Genomic DNA, 19,208 nt, shown 5'->3' with positions numbered 1-19,208 from the left:
ACCATACAGGCATACAAATTAACAAACACATACACTATGATACACACATGTACACACACCTGACAGGGCACTCTTTGTAAGACACTTGGTGAGAGCTTTCACCATCAGTGCGATAATAATCGCTCGTCAGTAATCTCATACTTCGCCGGGACATGGCTGGAGAGAAAGACACACACACGTGGTTACGTTACTGAAGCTCCAGAGCAACAGTAAGGACTGAGGCCTTGACTGACTGAACACTCAGGTTATGAAGGTTTAAGTTATTAAGGTTATATATTAAGATAACATATCAACGTTCCCAAATGACACTGGGTCTGGTCACATCTCTCATCTATAATAAAGGTAAAGTGAAAGCCTGCTGTTGCAGAGATAATGTACAGTAGTAGGGTCCTATAACCTAGACATAGAGCAAATCAAACTTCCCAGATATATACAAAAATACAGGTCGTTTATAATGGATTTAAGATGTTGAGTTAATAGCCACCATAAGGCATATCAAACTGAAAGCTATTATGGAGCAGTTTAAAACTATTTATAAATGAAATTAGCAATTTAAACCGTTTCATAAGGTAGGTTAAGGTATTAACAAAAAAATCCTTCAACATCTTTGTGATTTTAGCTTTAAATTATCCGTTAAAAATCAAATAACTTGTATTTTAGGGGAACTCATTTGTTGCTTACCTTCGCAGTTCGATGCAAAAGCAATTCTGATCATGCTTTAGAATGTTCGTGGTTCTTATTCAGATATTGTTTCGTTCTCAGCGTAGTATCTATTATGACGTGTCTGCAGTCATGTTGCAGCGGTAATCACAGAATTCATTCAATCAACGTCATATTAGTTAAAAGCTTAAATTAGCTATTTAGCAGACAATTTCATCCAAAGTAATTAACAAAACATATATATGGTAATGTTGCTTAAGTTGTTTAACTGTCGTTCACGTGTAGGAAAGTTGTGATGTAATTATGCACAGCCGTTAAGGGGACACCTTGTGAGCCAGTCTTCAACTATTTCAGTTGACCATAACAGCTAAATAAACATTGTTACGACCCCCTGTGCACACCCCGCTGCCCTGCAGTCCAATAGCCTACAGAGTCCGTATGATACATGTACATGTATTGTTACACGAGGAGGTTATATTGCTCGTAGCTTGACTGTTCTCTCCCTTGTGCGTCGCTTTGGACAAAACTTCTGCTAAATGACTAAATGTAAATGCATAGGTCTACACAGTGGCGTCATAGGGGGGGGGATAAAGGGGACTGAGTTACCAGGGCCCTCTGTGGGGGAGGGCCCTTGAGGAGTGTGGAATTTTATTTTTCCTTTAAATATTAATATCATTTAAAGGTCCAAATTTTCTTGCTAACTAATATAATTTTAATGTTTTGGGTTAATAAATTGGTTGAATGATGGATTGAATTGTGTGTCCTAGTCTACATATAATGTCTGGAGACCCTCACCCCCCCGGCTCACGCACAAAATGGTTTAGTCCGCCTTCAGTGTTCTTTTTACCTATAGGCGCATTTGATGAATGTTAACGTTCATTCGACTGAGGCAACGGTGCGCATTGAAGATGTCCAAGAACGTTAAATCCGGGTTTCAGAAAAGAAAAGAAAGGCAGGCAAGAGAGAGAAAAAGAGACGAGGGAAAGCAACTACTAACAGACTTCTTTCCTAAGAAAGGTGAGCCCGAATGTGAAAGCAAACACCCTACATTAAATGAACTCATGATGTGGTAATAAAACGAATCAATACCACCGCGATTGTCATTGCTAAAAACGGCATAACACAAAATTAGAAATAACATGCCCTATCTGTAATCTGAGGTAAACTCTAAATACATGTTTGTTTGCATAGCCTTCCACAGTTGCAGAGTGTGTTGCACGCACATCCAATCCAGGTGCAGGGTAAAAAGAGATCCGTAAAAATGAAAGAATACCCACACTGTTGCTGCTGACACCTGACGAACACCTGGTCGAAACGTTGTGCCAATAAAATACACGGGAGCTGCAGCAACAGTGTGCGGGTATTCTTTCATTTTTATGCATAGCCTACCACACCATTGCAATAGTAGGTCTATACTAATTAGAACATTTGGCTAAATTAATATTTGTTAGGCCATAACATAATTAGGCTAATAGCCTTAACTTCTGCTAAAGGGCTAGTAGGGCTAGTCTAGGCTCAATAAATTCATAAGATTAGGCTGTCAAATTAGTTGGCTAGCAAAGTTAACTTGTGAAACATGGCACTCAGTTTCAGAAGCAGCTAGTGATGCAGACCCCTCATCCTCTGACACTGTGGTCTTGAGGCAAGGTGAGCAGTTTAAAATGAAAGTACATAATTTTAGCTATTTATACTGTAGGCTTAATGTGTTTAGCAAATAGCAACACAGGCTGTTCCATCCAAAGGTGACTTTTTTTTTGTTGCAATCAGGGTGTGAAGGGGATTTTAAGCAATATAGTAAAAAGTGTTCCAGGAAAACATCCCATACTCTACCTTTAAACATGTTCAGTCACACAAATTAGGCTACATTGGAATTGCCTGTTACAGTAATATCTATCAGATGCTTCATGCTTCTGTCCAGGAAGATGGAGAAAATGTGGTAGAGGATGACACAAGTGAAGGAAGTGATAGCAGAGAAGATTCTGAGAAAAGTGAAAGGGATGAAGAGAGGTCAGAAAGTAGTCAGACCAGCGCCAGGGAGTGTATGCCAGAAGATCCAGCACTATGGACAGAGAAATGAACTAATGAAGAGAGAGACACAATTGTTCACAGACTGGCAAGCAACATAAAAACAAATACAATTACAGCAAAAGACAAGGAAGGGAAGCCATTTCCTAACTACCTTCAATTTGCAAAGTTTCACCGTCAGGGGGGAGGGGGCGTGGCACTCTTTTTTTGGGGGGGGGGGGGGGGGGCTATGAACCTACTGTGCATAGGGCCCAGAATCTGGTGCTACGCCCCTGGGTCTACATGTATTGTTACACGAGGTTATATTGCTCGTAGCTTGACTGTTCTCTCCTTTGTGCGTCGCTTTGCACACGAAGTCTAGGGCCTCCGAATCGGATTTACTTTTCACACCAAACGAATCTTTTAATTTCGTAAATACGGAGGCTGGCAACGAGAGATTTGCGTAAACACGTAGGCAGCAGATTGTGGTGAACCGACTGTAGTACTATCTTTGTGTAGTACTATCTTAATGTTCAGGGACTATCTGAGCGGCCCTTCATCTTCCGCTCCTCTCCTATTTACTTTTTGTAAACACTCCTACTCACGAACATACTCGTTCCATCCATTCATCTCTGAACCCCCTAGACGTTTTTTTGATAAAATCTACCTCATGACTCAATAAACGTATTAACATAACTATTGAGCTCGCTGTCTGCCTCCTTATGTTACGATCTTACGAGCCGGTTGTAACAACATAAACAATGAACGCAACACTATAACACAATTAGTTTCATAATGTCACAACAAAATAAATATAGCCCATTATAATGAAAAACATCTATCACAGTAATAACAATCTTCAACATTCTAATTATGATAAGAAAAGATGATTACATATGCATTTCAGGATTTAACAAATATATTTTAATGAAAGACACTAATCTTAAGAATCATAATAATCAAAATATAAACAGATTGTAGACATCTTCCTAGATCTTGGAGTATGACACTTTTGGTGTTTCAAGTAGGCATACTCTTAACATATTATATTTTGACTCCACTTCCAGATTTCTTGCTATATTTATTGCAAATCCAAACACATAAACTCACCTAATATCTTCCCCTATCATGAATCCTAATCACCAAATGTAGCCATAAAATGTATGTATAACAGTATTTTGAAAAAAAGAAAACACAATTTGCATTTGCACCAAACACATAATGCAACTTAACAGCATAAAAATGTTAGGTATACTTTTTCTATTTGGTTGTACCAGGCTGAGTCATAGTTTTTCATCACTTACTGAATGGCAAGAGCCATCATTAGTTATTCTTAATTTTACAATAGGCAAGAATTTTACGTTTTCTGAGACAAGGTGTTGTAAGCAACTGGTACTGGTATCATCCTCTAATTCATTTTCATGGTATATGGTCATTTGATTATGTGAAGGACAGATAAACATAACTGTCGTTCCAACTAGCCGTCTAGGTTTTTTTTTACACCGCAAGAGTAGGAAAAAAAAGCTTTCATAGCATTGGCAAATTGGCAAAGACATCAAAGGCAAGCAAGCTTTTAATCAGTGGCAACTGTGCTGTTGTTGGTGTTTGTAAGGTTTCTGCCTTTCAGCCTTTTCAGCAGTTAGATTGTTAGTTTTCGACCGAAACTCCTTAGTGCTGCTTTAAGTAAAGTACCATAGAGCATGGCCTCTATGACAACATAAGGGACTTCAGACATGGGTGTAACTTCCACCTTCCTTTTGCTCTTTCAATACCCCCCCCTTTCTGTCCAGATCAACTGTGCAGTGCAGACATCTGATTTGATTCTTTGAAGAAGAAAAACACCCAGCTATCGCATTCCACAGGCTATCCAGCGCAAGGGGTGGGAGAGGATGAACCGGGTTAGGGAAAGGGTTGGAAATATTTATGAAACAAGGGTATAGGAAAACTCGCTATGTAATTTAGTTCTCTGTGTCAGAAAATTAAAGATTTCATAGAATGACTTTGGAAACACTTCCACTATTTTTTCAATTCTAACTTTGGTGGTGTTGTTTGCAAGGCCAGGCTTTGGACCACCCTGTGAAAATGTATATGTAAAAAAAGGGGTTTCACAGCTAAAAATTGCCAACAATATCACCAAAGACATGAGTTAGCATGCAAGCAAACCTTTTATCAGTGACAACTGTGCTGTTGTTGGTGTTTGTATGGTTTTTGCATGCTTGGTCAGTAGTTAGATTGCTAGACAACAGTTGCTTTCTACGTTGCAACCGTTTGATTTACTGGCCTTGTGAGCATGAGTACAGACAAAGTTACAGAATTACAAATGAAAATAGCTAAATGGGGTTTTCATATTCCCATCCAGGAGGCATGCCCAACTCCTCCAGCAGGTCAGAGTGTTGATCTTGAAGGTTTGTGATGAACACGCGCTTCCCTCTATCCCCACATGACTCCAGGACCTTAAACACACATCTCATCTTGTCCTGGTCACTGCATTCTGTGCGGATGTCTGCATAATTGTCAGCGCTGATGTGGCCTTCTGAGAGCAGCTTATCTGCTAATGGCATCACGTTCTTCACCTTCTGAACAAGATCTGCCTGGTGCCTTTTGAGGAACTCAGCAGCTGATATGTTGTCACTACTCTGGTGGGGATTGGTCCAATAGCATTCACTTCTCATGATGTCTGCTTCCCAAACTGTCTGTTGGTCTGCAGAGCTGAGCAGCTTAATTTTAAACTCACGAGCCTCACCTATACGAACCTCTGCGAAGTAAGGGCTTATATTGCTGACTCTGAGGTCTAGTTCTGGTGGATAAATTCTGATGGATTCTGGAGTTGTATGAAAACCATAGAACTCATTCATCTGAAGAGGTCTCAAAGGTCGGGGCCTAGGAAGTCTGAAGCCTCGGAAACCTTCCTCTTCGTCCGTCAATAACTTTCTGAGATGGGCATCCTCTGGCAGGAGGTACAAGCGGAAGTTGAGGGGGGAGGTGCTGCTCCGATAGACCTGAACATCAGCATGGATATTCATCGGCTCCATCTCCTCCTTCCCAGGGAGTATGAACGACATCAAAGAGTAGAAAGGTCCAAGAAGAGAAAAGGAGGGGTTCACCAGCCTGGCATGGAAGCGACTCAGCTCAAACTTTTCCAAACACACTCCACTGTCCTGCTTGTGCAGAACCTTCAAAGCATCCTTCAGACAGGACCGACTACCTCCCAAACAGAGGAAATGTGGCAGGTGGATCTCTTCCAGCTCTCCTGAGATGAGCCTGATGTCCATCGAAGGGCCAGCTGGTCTGTACTGCATGTTAGGCAGCTCTCCAGCCAAGAGATGCCAGTCCACAAAGCAGTACTGCAGGGTGACTTGACCAGCACACGACCAGCGCAGACCAGACTCTGAGCACTCATACCTCCCTGCAGGAGAGCTCAGGCTGCAGGTTGAAACCCTCTTCTCTGTGGAGACCTCGGGGTCCACCAGGACCCAGTGGCTGGAGTCAGGAACTTCAGAACAGGCTTCACAGGTCCTCTGTGCACTATTGCTCTGACGAGGGGCCCTTCAAAATGCACAGCAAACATACATCAGAGAAACATGATGAGACTTACCAGTAGTATGTGAAGACATTTTCCTCTCATGGTTAACATGTAAGCTACTATAACTATTAAGTTCTTTACACTTGTTACAGATTTGTCATAATGGCTGAATTCTGCAGCCATGGAAAATAAAGTAAAGTAACATTTGTACAGTGATTACAGTCAGATGCAGATCTATTCAGAGTTCTATTTCAATCTGTAAAATACTGACCAGCGAAATGTCCTTATTTATTGTTTCACATGCCTCTAAAAATACAAAATTCCCTCCCAGTATCTTCCTCCCTCTCTCTCTCCCTCCCAGTATCTCCCTCCCTCTCTCTTTCTCTCTCTCCCTCAGTTTGTTTCCAGCCCCCCACTTTCTCTGTCACCTTGCAGGTAGAAGGGTGGGCAGATTGCTTGTGCTGTGGAGAACTCTGGTGTTTTCCTTTTCCTTCCTCTTCATCATTCCCTTCATTCTGTTTTCCCTACTTCTCTCTTCTATGTTGAAGGTGCAGCGGATCTCTTTCTCAAACACGTCACTGAGTTGCATTCCCAGTTCTTTATACTTCAAGTTGTTCTATACAAAACACACAAACACACACACACACACACACACACACACACACACACACAAACACACACACACACACACACACACACACACACACACACACACACACACACACACACACACACACACACACACACACACACACACACACACACAAACACACGTGTAGATACATTAAGAATATTGATGCATTCATGAAAGCAAATAAAAAAGCATTCCTAATTACTTCAACTCAATCTGATAAAAACAATAAATAAGTGTAAACAGTATGTTTCTCAATAAATAACAACCTGTCTCCGTAATACCTGCAAATGTCTTAGTTAGGCATGCATGAAGGATATTATGAAAAAGTTAACAGTTTTAAAAGACATTTTCCACCCTAACCACACATACTTACCCTGTTGTAGATGGCACAGTTCTTGAAGATGAGCCGCACGTCTGAGATGAACTCTCCCACCAGACGGTAGCGACCCTCCAGGTTCTCTCTCACCTTCTCCAACCACATGGGCCTCGGTACCACTGATGAGTACCCTGATGCCTGCCAATCACAGGGTATAATAAGTCAAAGTAACAAGGGTGGTAAAACAATGGTGCACATACAAACACACACGGGGTTAACGCAATAATGAGAGCTCCGTTAATACTGCCTAGCTGTTTGTTTGTTTTGTTATTGTTAGATGTTTATTTTGTCCATGTTGCAGTATCACTCATTCAGTACGATTTGTTTATTATATGTGTCATTTAAGTTCAGAGTACTTACAATATGTTATGTTATGTTATGTTATGCTATGGTAGGTTGTTGTGCGGTGTCTTGTCCTAAGAATTTCAGGGCCCAGTCTGACTCTGTTTTTCTGTGTATCTGACAAAAGAAATACTTGAACTTGAATACACACACACGCACACCACTTACAGTAAGGCAGGGATCAGTGGTAAAGGTTTTCTGCTCATCAACATTGAGTAAAAACAGCAGGAGGTACTGGCATTGCTGTCAAACACAAAGCACACACACACACACACACACACACACACACACATCCACACACACACACACACACACACACACACACACACACACACACACACACACACACACACACACACACACACACACACACACAGTTTAGACAAACACTAGACAACAGTCTTTGATCTTAAATGCTGCCAAATATCAGGTGCATAAAATAAGAAAATGAAAAAAAAAAAACTGAATTAGAAAATTAGACACAGGGTATGATGGTATGATGAAGCACAAATTGATTGACTGTCCAACAGCGTGAGCTCACCAGCTTATAGTCGGATATTCCGCTGTCTAGAACCTGCCTTTGGGTCATGTGACTCGTGTAGCGCCATTCCTGACTCTTTTTCAAAACACAGAACGTGCACAGCCACTCATCTCTGTGTGAAAAATACACACACAAACACACACACACACACACACACACACAGAAAAATGAAGGAATAGTATTCACATTTATAACACATTAACAAACAATTGTGACATAGTAGTATCCCGTATTCTCTCTCTCTCTCTCTCTCTCTCTCTCTCTCTCTCTCTCTCCCTCTTTATCTTACCCTGGTAGTGGAGGAGGTAAGTGACAGTCTCTGTGGAAGGATCTGGGACACCCATCACAACACAGCAGCTCTCCTCGCTCTCCACAGATGAAACAGTAGTCATCATTTCCCTGCTCCTGAAACACACACACACACACACACACACACACACACACACACACACGCACACACACACACACACACAAACAGACACACACATCCCCTCTATTAACTGACCAGTAGGGCTGCACGATATTAGAAAAAGAACTGACATTGCAGTATTCTTTCTCTGTGATATACAGTATAAAAAAAAACCTGACTTTTTTTACACTTTTTTCTGCAAACTATACTTTCTTGAACTTGAATGCTATATAATTGGTTTAGACACACCAAACACAAAGGTAGGCTCTTCTGAAGGGATTTTGGAGGGAGAAATTAAGTAAGTCAATCAGTGTTGACCTACCATGATGTGATGTCTCTTGTAGATTAGTTGTGGAAAATGAGAACAGTGCAAGTTTTCCTTTTGTATCAGGCAGCAAAAAGTTTTAGCGAGGGCCACATACAAGTGTAACCGGGTTTATCAGTTAAATATCGTTGTGTATACATACTGATCGATCTACACTACTTTTTTTTTTAAAGGGCAAGAAAACACTTCTTACTTTATTATTACAGAACTCTCTTTTAGGTCTGTAGTTAGTTGCGGTTGCATGATTTAGGAAAGCTATCATTACATTTACATTTACATTTAGTCATTTAGCAGACGCTTTTGTCCAAAGCGACGTACAAGGGAGAACAATCAAGCTAAGAGCATTAAAAAACCTGGTGTAACCATAAATATTGCTTATAAAACGACATAGAAAGAATAAAAAAAGAAGTGCGGGCCTGTTGCTGCTTAAGTGCAGGTTGAGCCAAGGTGCCAGTTTAGGAAGAGAGGTGCTCTTTGAAGAGTTGGGTCTTCAAGAGTTTCTTAAAGGTAGGGAGGGACGCTCCTGCTCTGGTAGTGCTAGGCAGGTCGTTCCACCAACGTGGAACTACAACTGAGAATAGTCTGGATTGCCTTGCTTGCACTGGGGGCAGTGCCAGACGACGCTCACTGGATGAGCGCAGCGTCCTAGGTGTGACATTTGCCCTTACAAGAGCATTTAGGTAGGTGGGAGCAGACCCAGTAAGCACTTTGTAGGCAAGCATAAGTGACTTGAATTTGATGCGAGCAGCTACTGGCAGCCAGTGGAGCTCAGTGAGTAGCGGGGTGACATGTGCCCTCTTTGGTTGGTTGAACACCAGGCGCGCCGCCGCGTTCTGGATCATCTGTAGTGGTTTTACCACGCATGCCGGCAGGCCCGTTAGGAGGGCGTTGCAGTAGTCGAGGCGGGAACCCACCAAGGTTTGCACCAGGAGCTGGGTGGCATACTGGGTTAGGTACGGCCTGATTTTGCGGATGTTGTAAAGCGCAAAGCGGCATGACCTCGCGACAGAGGCAATGTGGGCTGTGAAGGTTAGTTGGTCGTCAATAATGACCCCGAGGTTTCTTGCTGTTTTGGATGGAGCCAGAGATAAAGAGTCAGTCTTGATGTTGATATTGTGGTGGATGAACTGTTTGGCTGGGAAGACCATCAGTTCTGTTTTGGCCAGGTTCAGCTGAAGGTGGTGGTTTTTCATCCATGTGGATATATCAGCAAGACAGTCTGAGATCCGTGCCGAAACAGTGTTGTCCTCAGGAGGGAAGGACAGAACCAGTTGAGTATCATCGGCATAACAGTGGTAGGAAAAACCATGCGAGCGGATGATGGGGCCCAGCGAGGTGGTGTAGATGGCAAAGAGAAGTGGTCCCATTACAGACCCCTGGGGCACCCCAGTGGTGAGGTGGTGGGGTACAGATAGATGACCTTGCCATGACACCTTGAATGAGCGCCCAGAGAGGTACGATTCAAACCAGGAGTGCGCCTTGCCTGAGATGCCCATACTTGATAGTATGGACAGAAGAATGCGGTGGTTGACTGTATCAAACGCAGCTGATAGGTCAAGCAGGACAAGAACTGAGGATTGAGCTGCTGCTCTAGCTGTTTTTAAAGCCTCTGTCACAGATAGCAGGGCTGTTTCGGTGGAGTGACCGCTTTTGAATCCAGACTGGTTTGGATCGAGGAGATTGTTTGTTGACAGGAACTCTGTGACCTGTTTGGAGGCTGCCCTCTCAAGTGTTTTAGATAGGAGAGTGAGAAGTGAGACCGGTCGGTAGTTTTCCACCTGAGTGGGATCGAGAGACGGCTTTTTGAGCAGCGGCGTCACCCGAGCCACCTTGAATGAAGAAGGAAATGTTGCAGAATTAAAAGAGGCATTAATCACCTGTGTTATTGCCGGTAGGACGGCAGGGGAAATGGCTTGAAGGATGTTGGATGGGATAGGGTCCAGCGGGCATGTAGTTGGACGGCTACCTGCTAGGATTTTGGAGACCTCACTCTCAGTGAGGGGGGTGAAGGAGGGAAAAGATGAGTTATTGATGGTAGCGCCCTTAGGGGGGGAAGACAGTTGGTCGAATTGTTTCCCAATGGCTGCCACTTTCTCTGTGAAGAAGGAAGCAAAGTTATCGGCTGTGAGGTTAGTAGCTGGGGGAGGAGGAGGAGGGTAGAGCAGAGTTTTGAAGGTGGAAAATAGTTTCCGAGCATCAGTTGCACTGTTGATTTTGTCATTGAAAAAAGTTTTCTTAGCAGCAGTGATGCTGGTTGAGAAGGAGGCCAGCAGTGTCTGGTAGCTTGCAAGATCGTCCTGTGCTGCAGATTTGTGCCACTTTCTCTCAGCCGCTCTGAGATTGGAGCGCTGCGTTCGGAGGGTATCACTCAGCCATGAATGAGACTGGGTAGCTCGCGCAGGTCTGGTAGAAAGTGGACACAAACTGTCCAAGCATGAGCTTAGAGTGGAGCAGAGAGATTCTGTGGCGTCATTGACACCTAGTGAGGAGAAGGTGGATAAAGGTGGAAGAGTAGAGGAAACCAGGGAGGAAAAGTGAGTGGGGGAGAGTGTGCGGAGGTTGCGCCGGAACGAGACCATAGGAGGAGGGACAGAGGGTTGCTCAATGAGTCGAACATCAAAGCGAATGAAGAAGTGGTCTGAGAGATGGAGAGGGGTTACAGTTAGGTTTTCCGTGGTGCAGTTCCGAGCAAGGATGAGGTCGAGCTCTTTCCCTGCTTTGTGAGTTGGGGGAGTGGATACCTGTTGTAGGTCGAACGAGTGGACCAGGGTCCGGAAGTCAGCCGAGTTGGGGTTGTCTAGGTGGATGTTCATGTCGCCAAGGATGAGTATTGGACACTCATGGTCAGGGATGGCTGACAGCAGGGTGTCCAGCTCATGGACGAAATCGCCCAGTTGTCCTGGTGGCCGGTAGATAACAATCACATATGTTTCAACAGGAGCAGTTACCATAATTGCATGATATTCAAACGAGGCATACCTGTTTGAAGACAGCAGTGGAGTAAATTTCCAGTTTTCCGAGATCAGCAGCCCCGTCCCACCTCCACGACCAGATGGCCGAGATGTATGGGAGAAGGCGTAGTTAGTGGAGAGTGCTGCCGGGACAGCAGTGTCTTCAGGTTTGATCCAAGTCTCAGTGAGAGCTAAGAGCCCTAGTGAGAGGTGATTGGCATAACCTGAAATGAAGTTGGCTTTGTTGCCTGCAGACTGGCAGTTCCACAGGCCAACAGAGAAGGAGGTTACAGCAGATGAGGTTTGTTGAAATGAGCGGAGGTTACCCAGGTTGCGCTGCCTTCTGGTGCGCTGGGATCTCTTGTGACAGCGAGTGACAACAGAGATACTGCTGTGACACATGACTAGAAAGAAAAATTTTTGTATTGGTTTGAAAGGTTTACCTTGTTCGTGTCCTTGCTTCGGTGGACTTGCACAGGTAGACTTGTATGTCTTTACCCGAAAATGTCTTCACACGAAAAGGGCTCAACACGAGGGCTGACACTTACGCTGACGCTTCAGTATCAGTCCTATTGAAATAGCAGATTCACTGATTGCGTCCGGCTGAAGACCCGCCCAGCAGTTGCAGAGACAAAGGAGCCTAATTACCTTCAGGTGTGTCCTAGCAATTCAGAAAGTGACTGAGTGAAACTAGATTGATTGCCCTCAGGAAGTTGCCTGATTGCCTATCCAATGAGTATTCAAGCAGTATTCACAGTAGTATTAGTTTTAAAATAGTAAAAACCAAGCCAGTACATACAGATACACACAGCAGCAGTCAAGAGGCACTCAGCTTGTTCTGAATTATCAATGGAATGCCGGTGGAGAGTCGGTATATTCTGTGTATTCTGTACAAAAGATCTGAAGCACACACTATATGCTTGTTAGTGTGCTTGCAACCTGCTATATCTTTTCGTGGCGGTACTCCTTGCCTCTCCTTTTTTATTCCTCTTTTTCATCACCTTTTTTCCCCATAGACTTGCATGGCAGAACTCTGTGGCATTATGACATCATAATGGGGTCATTAAACTGGCTTGCACCTGTGCTTCACTGACACCTGCGCCAAGGTCCCAAGGCTCCTCTTCTCTCTGTACCTCTCGATTCAACTGTATAACTAGGAATATTAAGAGACACCTTCCATACCAGGGCTCTACTCACTCATGCATACTACTCATGTTTACTCACTCGTGCATACTCACTCATGCATACTCACTCATGTTTACTCACTCGTGCATACTCACTCATGCATACTCACTCATGTTTACTCACTCGTGCATACTGACTCATGTTTACTCACTCATGCATACTCACTTATGCATACTCACTCATGCATACTCACTCGTGCACACTCACTCATGCATACTCACTCATGTTTACTCACTCGTGCATACTCACTCATGCATACTCACTCATGTTTACTCATTCGTGCATACTCACTCATGCACACTCACTCATGCATACTCACTCATGTTTACTCACTCATGCATACTCACTCATGCATACTCACTCATGCATACTCACTCATGTTTACTCACTCATGCATACTCGCTCATGCATACTCACTCATGTTTACTCACTCGTGCATACTCACTCATGCATACTCACTCATGTTTACTCACTCATTCATACTCACTCATGTTTACTCACTCATGCATACTCACTCATGCATACTCACTCATGTTTACTCACTCATGCATACTCATTTGTGCATGCTCATCCAACAGGGAGAGTGTGTGGTAGGCGCGCACGGCTGACACCTGCCCCAATTCCAAGGCACTTGTTCTCTCTGTCATGGCTGCAACAGAGCAAGCACACTCTCGCAGTTTGTTCACGAAACGCATTCTAGTTGTACATTGTAGTGTAACTCTTAGTACGTGTTTGCATTAACAGAAGCCTCAGCCAAAGTAGTGCTTACCAGTGAAACCCACCAGTGAAAAAAGGGTGACACAGATTTCAAGGTTTAGATTGAGAGAGATCTTACCAGCTCTGACTCTTCCTGGCTGCACATAGGACACGGGCATAGCAGAGAGTGCACCTGCAGTATCTTCCTCTGCACACAGACACATACACACACACACACACACAGACACACAGACACACACAGACACACACACACACACACACACACACACACACACACACAAACACACACACACAGATATAACTTTAGGTCATTGTTCATTCTTGGCATCTTATCATGCAAAAAAAATAACTTTACAGTCACACACAAACAGAACCTCTCTGATGCTCTCTTTACCTGTAGAAGGTAGCCAAGGGGCTGGCCTCTGCAGGTGATGTCTCTCTTCCACATTCCATCTCTCAGGTCAGGGTTCAGCTTGATGAACTCTGTTGGGGTCAGCCAGCTCTCCTCTGTGCGGATGCACTTTCCTGTAATTCCTATACAGGTCAAAGATCACCACGGGTCACTCAGTGCTGTGTCTTTTTTTTGTCCGAGGGTGTCAAAAGTAGGTAATCGGCAAATGTTATGTCACAGGGATTACATTTTGCCGCCTTCTAACTGCACGTAAAAGCGACCTGGACCTAGTGTGAATGATTGTGAATGAGTGTGAACGAGTATGAATGACTGTGTGTTGGGTCGCTGCCTAGAAAATGAGGCTGCTCAGCAGAGCACCACTTTACGTCACACGCCAGCATCTGAACTAGAGTCAATCGTGCTGATCTAGTGAATCCACCATTCTTTGTTTTCTCTTTCTGCATTAATGTTAGCAACACATTTTTGAAAAGTATTTTTGCTGTCCACTACTGAAATTCCACTACACTCAGAGGTCACTTAAAAAAATGTTTAGACAAGGAAAAAGGGGGTTTTGTCTTACTATGTAGAGTATACAAACTCCCACACTGAAACACACACACACACACACACACACACACACACGTGTCACACACTCACCAGACGCAAAGCGGCCTTTTTGCAGTATTCCAATGACAGACCCACACTGGACAGGGAGAGTAGTTCCTTCAAACATGGATGTGTCCACATCCATGTTGCCATGGTTACTACTGTCATCTCTGTCCTCTGCCATCCTTCCCTCCTCTTCTCTCTGGTCTCCTTCGCTTCTGTCGTCCTCCTGGTGACTGCTGCGGTACTCTTGCTGACTGGAGTCTGGCACTGGCATAGAGATGGAGAGAAGGACTTAAAGAGCTGCGGCTATTTCACTGCCGAACTTTGAGGTCATACCTACTTCGTCTACACCTGATGTAAGTCTACAGCTCCTCTTTGCCTTCCTGTGCTTTTAGCTCATATTTCTGTTGCTGTGTCTGGGTTCTATTTATTTTATAATCTATTTATTAATTACAGTGCATGAAATGCCCTGTATTGTTATTCCTAGGCTTCTTGTTCTTCTTCTTCTTGTTACCTTTTTCAGCGATTAATTCAGCCCGAACCGCTTAACGTAGAAACTTCATTCAAACTTTGACGCGTAGGTCTTGTAAACGACACTTATGCTATGTATTTTTCACTTTTCTAAACTTTATACTTTTTAAGATATTAAAGAAAACCGAATATAAATTTCTCCCATTGACTTACATTGGGCCATTATGTCATCATAATAGGGTCTTTAAACTGGCCTGCACCTGTGCTTTACTGACACCTGTGCCAAATCCAAGGAACCTCTTCTCTCTCTGTCCCTCTCAATTTAACTGTAACTAGGAACATTAAGACACCATTCATTCTCTATTTTTTTCCCTCCATCTCTCCATCTTTCTCTCTCAGTCAACTTTCTCTCACACTCAATCTCTCTTCTTCACTCCATTTTTATCTCCTTTTTTCAATATTTTCACTCTCTCTTTATCTCTTCATCCAGAGCCACTCTTGTTCACTCTTCTTTCCTTCTTCCACTCTTCTTTCCTTTCTTATTTTCTTCTTCCATTTTTCTTTCCTTCTCCCACTCTTCTTGCCTTTCTTTTTTCCTTCATCCACTCTTCTTTCCTTCTTCCACTTTTCTTTCCTTTCTTCACTCTTCTTTCCTTCTTACACTCTTCTTTCCTTTCTTCTTTCCTTCTTTCACTCTTCTTTCTTTTCTTCTTTCCTTCTTCCACTCTTCTTTCCTTCCTTCACTCTTCTTTCCTTTCTTCTTTCATTATTTCACTCTTCTTTCTTTCCTTCTTCCACTCTTCTTTCCTTTCTTCACTCTTCTTTCTTTTCTTCTTTCCTTCTTTCACTCTTCTTTCCTTTCTTCTTTCCTTCTTCCACTCTTCTCTCCTTTCTTCACTCTTCTTTCCTTTTGTCTTTCCTTCTTCCACTCTTCTTTCCTTTCTTCTTTCCTTCTTTCACTCTTCTTTCTTTTCTTCTTCCTTTCTTAACCTTTGCATTTCATGCACTGGTATTTCCTTCAGGAAATGCATTTTCTAGTTGTTATTTATTATTATTTAGCTGTGGAAGATAATGTTCACAGCATCCTACGTTTTTTAGCTGTCTGTTGCTGCCTCTACTGTCTCGTTGTCTTTGTGACAATGACAATAAAGCACTTTGAACTCTGAACTTGAACTATGGCCTCTGCAAATGCTCTGTGCTCTGTACATTTCATCACTTTAATGTTTAAACACCCCATCAAAGGACTGCAGTTGAAAACTTGCCAGCTAGCTTACACGGGCATATTTACAGAAATGTTGTTACATGTGTGTGTGTCCTTATAAATAAATCAGAAATATGAGTCTGAACTCCCAAAGATCTCAAATATGATTTGCGATATGATTTTAAAGTTTTGATATGATATGCAAGTTGCTCTAGATAGAAACATCTGATAAATAATAGTGCTGTTATTTGCACGATTTGCTGTGATTAATTAATTTTCTTCTGAAGACTGAAGCTTGTAATAATACAATTACAACCATACTGGTCAGCCAGTCAGAACGTGGTGAGTATCCAATTGGGTTAGTAGTACGGTGAAGTGCTCAATGCAGTTGCAAGCTTGTGAACTAAACTAAGCTCTGTGTCAGGTGTCCATGAATATATTGAAATAATTTTGACAGCACTACTAAATAATTTAATTTAATTAGACTAAGATTTAATAATGAGCATTTACCCTGAGGATTCAGCACAGATTTGCAATGTGCTACACAGCACAGTACAGTCTTGTATAGTCAAATTAAGCCATGGCTTTTAAATGAACAGTAAAGTATGTTGAGACTGAAAGTATGTACAGTATACTCTAAGTAAGTGTATATTTAATATCAGAATGCTGAGAGTGTATACTCACAGTAGGTGGGTTTAATATCAGAATGCAGAGAGTGTATACTCACAGTTGATGGGTTTAATATCAGAATGCTGAGAGTGTATACTCACAGTAGATGGGTTTCTGATGCTTCTTCTTCTGACTGGTTGTGGATTTAGAAGTCCCTGCTTGATCTTCCTCCTCATCTTCCTCCTCCTCTCCTTCCTCCCTTCCACTAGTGCTGCTCTCTTTTCTTTTCTGTCTACTCATCTTCTTCACCTTTGCTTCTTTTAAGTCTTTATTCTTTCCCTCCGTATTCTTTCTCTTGTCCAGTCTGTCCATCTCTGGTTGACTTTCATTGACTGAGTAAGACCCTGAATTTGAGGAAGGAAATGAAATCAGGGAGATTATTCAGAGCCTGTTCCAAAATATCACAAGGCAGTGTTATTTAAGTTACCATTAACTTTTCTTTCTCTCTCTTTCTCTCTCAAACACACACACACACACACACACACACACACACACACACACACACACACACACACACACACACGATAAGGAGAGTGCAAACCCACCGTCCATGAGGCTGTTCCTCAGTAGTCTGAGAGTGGGGTACTGATGCAGGATGTGGTCTGTAAACACACACCCCCAGAAGGTCTTCACACGCTCTGCTTGTTCCACCTCCAGACTGTCCAGCACCTCATACACACCTTTGATCTTCTTCTCCTTTGTCTTCATCCTATCCACTCTCTGAGAAACAGATGGGGTGTGTGTGTGGGGGGGGGGGGCACAAATCGTACTCTTAAATCTTATTATAGCTATAATTTGTAAAGTAAGCCTGTCTTCATTGAATGTATTTACTAACCGTACTTAATAACACTTTGTAATGTAATAACTTTTTTAGATGTTTAGACTTTAAATGTAAGCTTTAATTTAACCTTAACCCCAACTCTAACATTAAGAATATTCTGTGCTCCCTGTGATTCAAAGACGTAAAGAAACATAGCTTAAGACAGGCCTGCGCATTAATAGGTAAACATCATGTGCCGACCAATCATAAACACAACACAGTTAAAACATGAATGGGTTTACTCACCTGGTAGAGCTTCTCCGACACAAGGTCGTGGTCTCGTAACTGCCTGAGGAAGATGTGCGGTTTGTCTATGCACGACATCTCTGTCTTCTTGCGGTGGAAGACTCGTAGTAACTCCTCATGCGTTAGGAAATCTAATGGGTCCATTGCCGCTAATGGAAGTCAAAAACAAAGACAGTATGCCTATTGATCTCTTTCAAAAAGGCTACCTTAAACCACGCAAGACTTCTGGTAATATACAGGCCTATTGGATTACATTCTTCTACGATTATTTTTGGGCAAATCGGCTAATTTAAAAATAGAATCTATAAAATAAGAATGGAAGCTTCAAACGATAGTAATCTGAATCTAAACTGTCAAATGTGCATGGCTTGTGCCCACTTCCGTATCTAATGCTTAAGTGTATGTTGCTTTTATGGAACTGAGTGAGCCCACCCAGGCCATATCCTACACAGACAAGCGTATCGAAAATATACCATTAGCTTCATACCTCTATCCCACGCCTGACGACCTCAAGTCTTCTAAAGATGTGATGTTTTGTATGATATTTACAAATGCCCCGCTCGTGTTCTGTACACCACTGCCAAGCACGGAAGTTGTAGCGTAAACTATGACGTTTGGAAAACGAAAGTTAGAAGTGCGTTGTTTAAACTCCCGTGTACAGTCCCACCTCCATCTAGACCGCTGATAATGGTTTGTTAAATGTCTAATCAATTACAATATTGAAACATGTCGGGAGCTCAAATTTTAAAGGAAAATAATGAATTAAATTCTTTCTATGATAGGAAATTAATGAATTCAAGTATTTCTATGATAGGAAATGTCACTAATGGCATATTGGTGTGCAGTGATTCTTGAGATAAGGGACAAAACAGGTTTTGATTTTCCCCAAAAATATTTGGATAACTTCCAAAATATATGATTACATTTATGTCAAATGAAGTTTTGTCTATCCAAACATGTTTTGGTTCAACCTCCCAGTTGTAGATTTTTTTATGTTAAATGAATGTTTGCTGGGTCAGCACTTGATTTTTGTCAACACCATCTTAAACATAAATATACTTATTTTAAATGATCTTATGAGAAATATTTTCACTCATTAGTTTTCCCAGTTCCCCTTATAATTTACACAGGTCT

At 42.4% G+C, this 19,208-nt stretch overlaps 1 protein-coding gene across 1 annotated transcript in view; it reads right to left on the bottom strand.

Annotated features, from left to right (window-relative positions):
• LOC308362802 (uncharacterized protein) overlaps positions 1-154 on the bottom strand; it is a gene marked incomplete at both ends in the record, with an annotated part of 7,046 nt that extends 6,892 nt beyond the window's left edge. The window contains one exon of the mRNA XM_080835527.1: positions 60-154. Coding sequence (XP_080691653.1) covers positions 60-154 — 95 coding nt within the window. The remainder of the gene's footprint in view (positions 1-59) is intronic.
• Between the last annotated feature and the right edge of the window lie 19,054 nt (positions 155-19,208).

This window comes from Sprattus sprattus (assembly GCF_963457725.1).
Source record: "Sprattus sprattus genome assembly, chromosome: 3".
Lineage (NCBI taxonomy): Eukaryota > Metazoa > Chordata > Actinopteri > Clupeiformes > Clupeidae > Sprattus > Sprattus sprattus.
The sequence above is the reverse complement of the archived record's forward strand: the minus strand, read 5'-3'. Positions and strand labels throughout refer to the sequence as shown.